Source organism: Pteropus alecto, unplaced genomic scaffold (genome assembly GCF_000325575.1).
Source record: "Pteropus alecto unplaced genomic scaffold, ASM32557v1 scaffold17, whole genome shotgun sequence".
Lineage (NCBI taxonomy): Eukaryota > Metazoa > Chordata > Mammalia > Chiroptera > Pteropodidae > Pteropus > Pteropus alecto.
In genome coordinates this window covers 2,411,117-2,422,788 of record NW_006440645.1, presented here as the reverse complement: position 1 = coordinate 2,422,788, position 11,672 = coordinate 2,411,117, and the positions used below count along the sequence as shown (strand labels likewise).

At 46.4% G+C, this 11,672-nt stretch overlaps 1 protein-coding gene across 1 annotated transcript in view; it reads left to right on the top strand.

Annotated features, from left to right (window-relative positions):
- The first annotated feature begins 11 nt into the window (after positions 1-11).
- SEC24D (SEC24 homolog D, COPII coat complex component) overlaps positions 12-11,672 on the top strand; it is a 75,774-nt gene continuing 64,113 nt past the window's right edge. The window contains 3 exon segments of the mRNA XM_025050929.1: positions 12-192; positions 6,855-6,984; positions 11,313-11,473. Of these exon segments, the coding sequence (XP_024906697.1) occupies positions 75-192; positions 6,855-6,984; positions 11,313-11,473 (409 nt within the window). The 5' untranslated portion in view covers positions 12-74.

Genomic DNA, 11,672 nt, shown 5'->3' with positions numbered 1-11,672 from the left:
TCTTGTTGACATTTTTTTTTTTTTCTGTTGCAGGATTCTTTTGTAGAACTCTCTCTTGGAATGATATTTTCATCATGAGCCAACAAGGTTATGTGGCGACACCACCCTATTCTCAGTCCCAGTCTGGGATGGGCCTTTCTCCACCGCATTACGGACACTATGGGGACCCGTCTCATGCAGCTCCTCCCCCAGGTAAAGTGCATGGTTCTGACTGTGCGTGATTGTCGACTTCTCAGGCTCAGACGTGCAGCAGGTTCTGAGCAAGCAGCCTTGGGAGCGTTATATGGTCACCGTACGATGGCAATGGCTTGAGGTTATAGGATCACTTAGAAACGGCTCTCGGGGAAGAAGCCTATGTCATCAGTTTGATTATTGCGTGGAAAACAACCAGATTAGTTTTTAAATATAGATTAAGACAAAGAAGCTGCCTGAGTTTTTGCTTTTATTTGCTCTTATTGGTTATTCATTTATTTATTTTAGACGTACTTTTTTAATCAGTGGTATGATGTTACTATAAATGCCTAATTAAAAACAAATTAAATTTATATGTCGAAGTGGGTTTGGCAATAATATTATAAAATCAATTTTGATATTAGAAAAATATCATTAGATTTTCCCACTAAAGATTACTCAGTGATGATAATAATGAGAAAAACATCACCTTGCCCTAAAATTCTTATTGAACAACATTGGTTGTTTTAAACTGTTATACCCTGTGGGGGATCTTGGTTTTCGGGGCAGAGGTGGGGAAAAAGGACAGCAGAGTGGGACCACTGTTGCTGCCCATGGCAGGGAGCACCAAGAAGCCACCTCCCTGTATCAGGGGGCCTGCTCTGAGGGACCAAGCTCCAGGGTCACTGGTGAAGCTAATAATAGCTTGTTTCAGGTTTGATGTTCCCAAATTCCCCGAAAACATTTGTGTGAGACAGATCTTGGGGCTTCTGAGAGAGTGCTGGGGAATGCAGCTGAAACCGTTGGTGGCAGTGGGCTGTGTCTGAGTCAGGGAGTGTCTCTTGGGGGTCACTAGCCTGACCTCAGGTGTGGAGGATCCAGGCTGTGCTGGGTTGGGAAGGAGTGTGGTCACGAGGGCGAGGGAGCCCCGCACGCAGGCTCGATGCTAGCAGCCACACGTCATTTCCTGTGGAAGGCCCTGCGTTTGTAAACACCTGTGGATGAGGCACCCTTCCTTTGTCCAGGACCTGTCCTCCCACAGCATTTCCAGTCCCGTCTCTCTGGACCCTTTCAGAGCCAGTAACCCACCTCTCTCCAGTTTCTCTCTGTCTGAGGGTTCGTTTCCCCTCAGTGTTTACGTGTAATGATAATTATAAATTACTATTTTTTAAGTGCTTACCATGTATCAAACACTGGGCCAAAAACTACGTGTATTATCTTATCTAATGTCCATACAGTGCTAAGCAGTAAGTTATTAGTCCCTTTCACAGCTGAGAAAACTGAATGTCTGGTGTCATATGACTTGTCCAAGGTCACAGAGCTGGTGGTGTAGCCAGGGCCCACAAGAACACAACAGAAGACTGCAGTGCACACCTCAGTGTAACACTCAGTGTCACTTACCCTTGCTCCCGCTCTTCAGTCGTCATCTTAAACAGGTCACATAGTGACTCCCCAGCCTCGCCTCGTAGGCCCCTGTGGCTCAGGGTCATCTCCACTCCGTAGTTTGAGCCCCACCCACCGTCCCCTTCTCCGTCCAGGTCATTGGTGGCCCTTGTCACCGAATGCAGTAGACACGGTCCCGTCCACTTTTGAATCTGGCATTGTTTACCACTTCGGTTTGTTCAAAACCCTCTCCTGTGGTCTCTGTGACACTGCCCTTTGTTGGTTTTTTTTGGTGGCTCTCTGGACATCTCTTTCTGAGGACCCCCTTCTACATGACCTTAAGTGTTGCCGTTTCTCCTTCTCTGTTCTATCTTCACCCTCTTTTCCTCTTGTTCTATGGGTTTCCCCCAAACTATATCATTCCATGTGAAGAGCTAGTCTCAGATCTGTCTCCAGCCCACGTGTCTGTCCTAAGCTCCACACCATATTTTCAGTTGCCCACCTGTTTACATAGGTACATCAAACTCATCATATCCAAAACAGTTCAGGGTTGTTTTTTTGTTTTTGTTTTTTAATAGAACCCATTTTTTTCTGGCATTCTGTATCTCATTCATTGGTAGCATCGTTCATTCAGTTACCCAAATTAGGAACTTTTACTATTAAAAAAAGTCCCTCCCCTTCCCCTGCTCCAATCCAATGGGTCTTTTGATGATTGTAAACATCTTTCCTACCTGCTCCCTTCTGCTGTCTGTCGTTCTTCGTCTTCCATCCGTCCATCTCTTGCCCGGTTTACTAAAATGGTCTCAGCCATCGTCCTCTCTCCGGTGCTGCCTTTCTCTAGATGACCCAGCCCTGAGCTGGAGGGACTTTTGTAGCAAATCTGATTCTGATTTTCTTTTGCTTAAAAACCTTTTATGGCTTCCCATTGCCCCTGATTATATCGTAAGCGCCTTAGGCCTCCATTAATTTACCCATTTTCTATTATTCAGTTCGTCTGCCCCTTTCCTACACCATCACTCTAGTAATGCTAAGCTAGCAATCACTCGGAGGCTGGTCTGCATTTGTGCCTTGACTTGCACTCCAGGTCACCAGCAAGCCAGTCCATGCTGCCCTGTGCCCCCAGCGCCATGCTCCTAGGCATTTCTGACCAAGATCCTACCTCAGACTTGTCGAGAAGTCTCCTTGTGTATTCCCCTGATATCTGTTCTACCATTTTCCAAGCCCTGTGACAACGGACCTGCCTAGAGCAGAGAAGGCCCGAGGGAGTCACTGATAAGCTGCCTCTTGTCAGCAAAACACTTCGCTGTTTACCAGTATTAAAAAAATAAACAAACTAAAAAAAAAAATCCCCTATCTTTGTTGGGTTAAATCCTTCCTGCTTTCATTGAAATCTCTTTCTCCTTATTCAATTCTCAGATGGATACCAAGCTACCCAACTCTGTAAATAATACCTTTCTGTAAATTGTGGTGTTTTTGTTTATTTAAGACTGCAACTAACTAGCTTAGCCTTTATTTCTCTGTGCTTAATAACCGTAGGTCTCTTCATCTTCAGGCATCACGTGCTTTCTTTTCTACTCTTTTGGTGATGCTTCTGTTGTATTTCTGACAGACAGACAACCTAGTTATGGTTCCTTAAAGGACCTCTTTTACCACGGATCTGGCCAGTGTGAACTCCCAGTGTCTGTTTCTCACGGGCATAGCTCCATTCATGCATTTGTGTAATACTAGTGCTATGTGGTAACAAATGTAACAGATCTATTCAGTGAGCAAAATACTTGTGGCGATGTAGCAATGAATACGATGCACCAATCCCAGTCCTTACAGCACTTATCTGTGGGACATGCACTGAGTAGGTTGCCAATGGCAACGCGGGGGAGCGCTGCCATCAGGAAGTGGAGGGCGACACGGAAGCATAGGGCAGGAGCACCTAACCAAGACTTAGGGTGAAGGGGATCTTCTGGAGGGAATGACCCGATAGATGAGAGTTGGCCAGGTGGGGCGACAGCCTGCAGTCGGGAGGTGGCCCTTTTGAGGACCTGCGGGAGTGTCAGCGTGGCTGGGGCTTGGAGCAGGGAGAAGTGGCCCGGAGTGGAGGCGGGCCGTCTGGAGACTCTGTTTAGGTTTTATTTGAAGTACGGGTGCCACTGAAGCATTTCGAGTGGGCGAGGGTCAGACCTCGTGTGTGTTTGGGGAGAGTTACGCTCCGCATTGGAGAGTGTACGGAGGAATCGGGGCTCACTGCCCTCAGGAGCAGGATGTCTCATCCTCGGCACTCGTGATCATTGGGGCCACCTCCTTCCTCGCTGTGAGAGGCTGCGGTGGGCACTGTAGGTTGTTTAGCAGCCTCCATGGCTCCACCTGTCTGATTCCAGCACTCATTGCCTCACGCCCCCATCCCCAGCTGTGGCACCCGAATGCCCTAGACAGTGCTAAGTGCCCCCAAGGGCAAAACCCCCCTGGCCTGGAAGCTGAGCGGCATGGACGGCTGGCGTCCTGGGGGCTGCGGGGGGTGCACGCACGGCGCCCGCTGTCGGCAGAGGCCCAGAGCAGCAGGCCTTGCGAGGCTGGGTCTGCTCCGTGATAGAGCGCTTCCCTCCCCTCGTTTATTCTAGGTCAGCATTTTTCTCACAAATGCTTTGTAATTTGGGTTCAGTTTGTGACATCCAGGGCCAAATCCAAGGAATGCTTTTCCGTGATGCTCGGTCAGGGTTTCTTTGCTGACAGCAGAGCCAGTGGCAGCAAGGGATTTGCTAAAGGGCGGCAGGGAGCCAGGAGTATTCGTGAGAGCGAGGACCAGGGCTGTGGCCGCAGCAGGGCGCCCCCACACGGGCCCTGAGGGTGAGGTCTGATGGCACCCTGGACTGCTGCCAGACTCCAGCCAGCCTGGACAACCTCTGCTCGGGCACTTCCGCCACCGTCTCCACCCTCAGCCTGTTGCCGGTCCCCACTCGGCCATGCTCTCCTGTCTTCGTTCAAGCTTCACATCCGCCTGAATCCCCTGTCCTGTCTCTACACCAGGAAAACTGCTGGGCCTTCCAGACTCCTCCAGGCGGTCCTCCCTCTGGACTTTCGTCGATGCCCTGAACAGTTAGTTAGGTCGTCCCGCTGCACCTGCGGACACTCCTCACATGCCCTGTAGCTGCTGCTTTCTGGGGCGCTGTCTTTGCTGCGAGCTCGTGGTGCCTTTAAGGCACACTGGATGTATGTGGAACAAGACTCTGTTTGAATCTTGCTGTAGAGTTGACTTCCAAGAACGAAAGCGAAAGAATGCTTTAGTAAGATCGGCGTATCACAGTCCCCCTTAAGGATAGGACAGCCGGTGTTTTTGTGCTTTTGGTTTTGGTCTTGGTCTTGGTCTTGGTTTTGGTTTTAGTTTTGGTTTTAGTTTTGGTTTTGGTGTTGGTTTTGGTTTTGGTTTCAGTTTAGAGACAGAAGTTGATGAACATGCGCACGGCGCATGCACGGGGAGCACCCCAACCCGAGAAACTCCGAGAACTGGTTTTTGATTCTCTAGATACATGTGAGAATTTTTCATGAAATTGCTATTTACCTTATTTAAGAAATGAGAATATTTTTGGTTTCTTGTAGTGCGTGTAATTATTTGCTGTCTGAGTGCTAGTGTTGCGGATTTTCTACTTTCATCCAAAATAATGTTTTACAAATGAAAATACAAGCATGCATATAATTATGGTGCATGTGTTTTGCTAGAATATAAATCCTTGAAAGAAAGAGGCAGGGGACATGGCCAGGGGACAGGCAACGGGGATTTGTCGAGTGGTCACCTCTGTGTAGCAGGTGTTGTTCTGGATGCTCTCATACCCGCGGTTGCCTCTGATTTTTAGAGGAGTCCTCAGAGACAGGACATTAGTGCCATGACAGTGTTAAAAGTCCACGTTTTGACAGATGAAAGTGTCTTCTGAGGGTCACAGCCATTAAATGGTGGGAAGGAATTCAAATCCGTCTGTGTGACTGCAAGCCTCATATTTTTCTAATTCGTTGGGTTTGGGGTTTAGAACTTTATATAAAAATGTAGTGTTACAAGAATAATATTTTTTGCTTTTGTCCTAGGTATATGAAAAATTGCTAAATAAAACTGCCTGTAAAGTTAATACAAAATTTGTCTTACGTTTGAGGAGTCCTGTGTTAAGAAAGGAAACCTCTGTAAAAGGTTCGATGGGATAATTATATGCATGCTTGTATTTTCATTTGCAAAACATTATTTTGGATGAAAGTAGAAAATCCGCAACACTAGCACTAAGACAGCAAATAATTACACGCACTACAAGAAACCAGTCAATTAATTCCCTTGCTCTCTAGGCAGTAAACTTCCCAGAGTCAGGTGGAGAATGAAGGGGACGTTGAGTAGGAAATACCGCCGTGAGGTCCAGTGCGGGCGTGCACAGAAGCCAGCTGGGGGGCGCTGGCGCCAGAGCCAGAGAGGAGGGTGGGGGCGACCAATGGCACAGGCCGGAAGTGTCGAGAGCAAATGAGAGAACGTGCACTTCTCCTGTTTTTTCCTTTCGAAAAGCTAGGGGAGTGTCAGAGAACTCTAGTCACTAGTGTAAGTTTCTCCTTTGCAGTGAGGTGAAACCGAGGTCCTCAGAGATAAACTTCGTGCCCAGTGCCCTACATTGGCTACTAAGTGGCCGGGTGGGTGAACGACTCAAAGCCAAGCTCAGCGAAGTTCTCTAGAAGAAGAGAGGCAAATGTCTGACGACAGGCTTTAAGAGAAGCCTTCACAGACCTGCAAGTGTGAGGGCCTGAGCAGTCCCCTCAGTTGTCTGTCATCTGAGTATTTGGGTTCCTAGGAAAAGGATTAACTCCAGAGGCTGGATTTGTTGGAGGACAGATGTCCCCTCTCCATTTGCTTTCCTCACGCTGTAATCAGAGGTGTTTTCAGAGGTTTTTATATGTTCATGCATATTTATAGTTAGGATGCTTTATGTCTTATACTGTTTTTTTTTCCAGATTTATTTTCCGATATCCACTTGGCATCTTCCACTGTGTGTTCTAGCATGTCCTAGCATCTTTGTGTGGTAGTGTGTTCTGCTAAGGGGCCTCTACCAAATGCAAAGGTTATTTCTTTTGCTTTAGCTTCCATTTAGTGTGGTGGAAAGGATTCCTTTCTTTTCTGCTCTCCATCGTTACGGGTCAGATGACTCTGCCAGAGCCTGGCATTGGTAGGCCCGTGATGGTTTGAAGGAGAACTTGTCCTAACCCATCTCTTCCCCATCTCCCCTCGTAGTTTTCATCTTTAACCTGGTGTCTTTGTGTCCCATCCCTTTGCACTTCCATTGCAGGCATGATGAAGCCGGCAGGGCCTCTGGGGGCCGCTGCACCAGGGGCGATGTCACCACAGGGCCCTCCACCTCCTGGACCCCATCAGTTCAGCCAGAACGGAGCGCACGCCCAGGGTCACCCTTCCCAAAGGTGAGCGAGGTAGTTTCCAGCCCTCACTGTAAACTCTACTGAAAGTGCCTCACAAGTCTCTTCTAGACTTGCATGTTTATTGGTTGAAAGTGTGACCTCTTGATTTGCCCACTTACTTGAAAGGATGTGCTGAGACACTGCCTTAGGATACAAAGCGTTCGGAAGAGTTAGGAGGGGGAAAAAACAAAACTAGTACATATTAAAAATATATAAAAATTGTGTCAGTATCATCCATTTTAGGTTTTGGTTAGATTCATCTTGTTTTAAGATTTTGGATTAATCTCTAATTCCTTCAGATACCTATGGCCTGTATTCCCCAGTACAATTTTAAATCCCCTGTTCTCTCGATTCCTTTATGGAACTGAGCTCAGTGCCCATAGGTGCTTGATACATATTTTAAAAATTAATTCGGACTGTGGCCCGTGGGTAAGACTGGGTTTGGTGCGGAGGCACAGGGATACGGGCAGGGACGCCTGGAAGGCAGGCGTAGGGACAGCACAGGAAGGACGTCTGTTTGCGTTCATAATGAATCAAGGCACGGAACGTGGGAGGCAGGGCTGGGGAAGCTAAGGTATGAGGCGTATGGCAAGCTCAGAGCATCCCCGGAGGGACGCCCCCCTGGGGGGAGCCCGCGTCACACCTCCCTGCAGGAAGCCCGTTATTGTTTGTCCTGTGGGTGCTGCTGTGGAAACCCTGGTGCCGAGTAGACAGTGTTTATGCTGGATTTCTCCGGGGATCACCCAGAGTCTGCTGCCTCCCAGGTCCCTTTCCCAGGCGGTTAGGCTGCAAGATCGGGGGTCGGGGAGGGGGGCCCTCAGTGTGAATCTGGACTCTGTGGATGGCGAAGCCATTTAGTTACTCTTTCAAGGAGCCCGTAGTCCCTGCTGGTGGGAAACTCCCTCTGAAGTTTTAAAAATCATCACAGTAATGTCTCAGGGCGTGTGTGAGGCGGGCGTTTCCCGGCTCCATTAAAGTGGCAGCTGTGGGAGGCAGATGCAGGAACGGACGGTGAGTGCGAGTCATTCGGCTTACATGTGACGGGTCTGAGGAAGCCGGGGAAGTCAAAGGGCCTGACCCAGAACCTGCCCTGCTACCCTGGTCGGGGTGCGAGGGGGAGCAGAAAGGCGGACACCCCAGAAGCCTCTTCTGGTTTATGCCATCAGCTTTGTGTGTGACGCTCGTGGCGTTCCTGGGCCTCTAGGCCTCACCTTCCTCACTCACAAGGCGAAGAAATAGAATTCTCGGTCCAGAGTGGAGGGGGTAAGATCTGGAAGAAGTCAGCGTTGTGAGCTGCCGAGCATCTCAGATGTCTTTTTTCAGAAGAAATGCAAAAATCTAACAGCTGCTTTGAAGCTAAGGAGAAGTGGGGTCTCCGGTTGCAGCCTGGGTTGGACGGGTCTTCGATCTGTTTGGTTCTGCCCATCGGCCTCCCTCGATGCCATCCCTTGGGGTCGGTGAGCCACGGGCCCGATGAGACAGTCCGTATGGCAAGCTCAGAGCATCCCTGGAGGGACTATGAGCCCAGTGCAGCGTCCGGCCAGCGAGGCGTGGGGACTGCAGCGTGAGGACGTGCTCGCTGGCCTTGGCGCAGGCAGCCGCGAGCTGGGTGAGAGTTTTCCTCTGTGCGCCCTGGTTCCAGATTCTGCCCCCCACCCCGCTTCACTTGCTTCAACTTGAGCCGCAAATTAAAGGTTAGACAGGGGGTAAAAATGAAAACGTCAGGGAAACGTCCGGCGTCGGGCTAAGCGTCCGTGGCTGGCAGGCTGCTGTGTATGTAGCTCAGTGCGAGGGCCAAGGGCGCAGTGACTGGGTGTAGTTCAGGGCTGCCGCAGGGCGTGGGCGCCCACCACCTTTCTTTGGTGATCAGAGGCTTTGTCGGAGTTATTTACTTAGAGGGCCTAATTTTTACTAAACTGTTGAATAAAAACAAGATATAATTCAGAGTCATTATATTGATTTGAATTTAAAATGTACAACTTTTATTTTAAAACGGTGCTATTTCAAAAGTAATGTTTCATAAAATTTAAAATCATTCCTAGACATTTGTTTCTCTGATCTTGGCTGAGGCACAGTAAATGTCGTAAACCCGTCACGGGCACTAAAGTTCTCTCCGCAGGGTTTAATGCTGGGCAGAGTTAATCTACTAAATACAATCTATAACCTAAAAATCTATTTTTGGATTATAAGGGGAAAAGTCAGTTGTAAGTGACCTATTTTGACAAGGAAATGGCAAATGGAGGTGGAAAGAGAAGGAGACTCATCTTTCCAAATTGAAGGTGATGGGGCGAATCGACTAAGAATTGGTTGCAGTGGAAAAGGAGGAAGTAAGAAAAATAAGAGAAATAGTTTTTTCTGTTTAAAACTTTCTTTTAATGGCTGGTTTTAATTCAAAAAAGAAGAAATGACAACGCCAGTGGCTTGTGTTGACAGCCTGCGGGGAGCGGGGGTAAGAAAAAGGTTAATTTTTTTTTTTGGAAGTAAAGAATGATAGGATTTGACGCAAAGTCTTTAAAACTCAGATTTTGTTTCAATCAAATCTTGAAAACTTTGGCACCCTGCCTCCACATTCTAACAAACTGGAGCACACAGGTCACCCCCTCGGTGATTCGTGGCAAACTTGAAAATGACAATTATTTGAAGTTGAAGAGGCCACAGACAACTGAGTCAGCTCTCCAGAGGTTTGGGATTAATCTGAAGCTAAATTTTCATGTTTCATTAATCATCTGGTAGTATTCTTTTTTGACGTTCTTTTTGATGATGACTCTGCCCTCATGTGACATTCAATGAATCAGTAAATTATATAAGTGAATGTTTCCCACCCCAGAAACATGCTAAATGACATAATCGACATGAGAAATATTTAAATCTACGTGATTCTTAATTTTAAGCACATTATATGTATAGCGGAGAAACGAATCCTTCCATTCCTTCTGCTCATTTTTACCGTTTGAAGGCTGGGAGCTACAGAGATCAGGTGGCTTGCCCATGGTTACACATCAGTTCTCCAGGTAGGGGTCAAAGGACCTGGACTCTCACCTAAGTGCTGACACCACATGCCATGTGACCTGGGGTAAACTAATTTAGTAAAGTAATGGAACTGGAAAAGATTAAATTACTTTGTATGTTAAAAATGTTCTGTTAATTTCTTTTCCTTTATGTATGTGAGACCTTTTATTAGCCTTTTAATATTTTATTTTTGGTAATATTGCTTTTAAAATCCAAATTTTTTGAAGACTTAAAACATTTATGTTGTCAGAAAAAAATTATTTGTGAATTTCGGAAGCCTAACTCTCAGGATTTATATTGAGCAATGAATGAAATGTCGGCATGTATGGGTCAAAAAGTAATAGCTGATGGTGGTACATTCTCTCATTTTATATTTTAAATCTTTAACTTTTTGTTAAGTTAAAAAAAATACTTGAGGCTGCTTATGTCATAACTTTACTTTGAAACATTCTGTCCTCTTTGTGCTGTCTATACAATAGATAGTTCAGTTTTATATTTAGGAATATTATTAAAATATTCTTAACTAACACCTCAAGTGGCAAGGAAGGATGGGGGGCAGGTCATAGGCCACTAGGGAAGTGGTTCCTGGTTTAAAGAGAAATCGAAATCAGAGTATACCTTCTGGGAAGATTTAAAGTTTACTTAAATTTGATGAGAAGTCCTAACGTGACTCTGCAGGAAGACTTCGACCTCACCTGACAGACCAGCCATAACGGGAATGTCTTTCAGGTGGGGGTGGCTGTTTCGTGCAAAGCAAGGAAGAGTAAACATAGAAGTCCAAAGTAAAGCAGAGATAAAAGCATGATGAAATTTTTAGATAAGACAAAATGAGTGATTTCAAAACTTTTTACTGAGTCATTTGCTTTCAAGTGCTATTTTGTAGAGGCCGGCCTGCCCACTGAAATTATAGTACAGGTGATATATTGTCTCAAAAGCTGGGTAAGATTTAAGGAGAATGGTCATAAAGATACAACCACAAAGCATTTTAGTTGTCTTCATTTCTGTTCTATTGATCAGTAACCTTAGTACAGACGAGGCTGTAGTGGGCTCAGCTTCCCAAATTGATTCCTAAAGCTGGTTCTGTGTTTACATTAAGATTTTTTTTTTGGTTAAGTATGTTGATGCATTCAGCCTGTGAACATAGGTATGGGATAATGCTACATTATTCATTTCGAGCTCACATCAAGAGTAATTAAAGACTTATCAGTCATATCTTAGGCGCCCACGGGATGGGCTTATTCAATTTTACAAGTTATTGACATTCGTTGTATGCCATTTGCATATGAAACACTACCGTGTTAACATCCTTTTTCCTCTCTTAGATTTCCAGGACCTCCACCTGTCAACAGTGCAGCACCCTCATATGCACCGTATTCACCTGCCACACAGTCATCTTACGCAAGCCCCATGCCCGCCCCATCCGTCTCCCAGCTGGGCAGTCAGCTCGGTGCCGTGCACATCAACAGCTATGGTAACCAGTCAGGTGTGTGCCTCGACAGCCTTGGTCATGAGTATCGTTAATGAGAAGGGTTTTCTTCCTTTAAATACGTGCAACTCTGGCACACCATAGTAAAGTCATTTGGGGGACATTTTTACGTAAACTAAACTACTTGTATTGTGTATGGCTATAATTAATTTTTTTCCTGATCATGCTGCCATTTATTTCAACATAATCGAAAGAT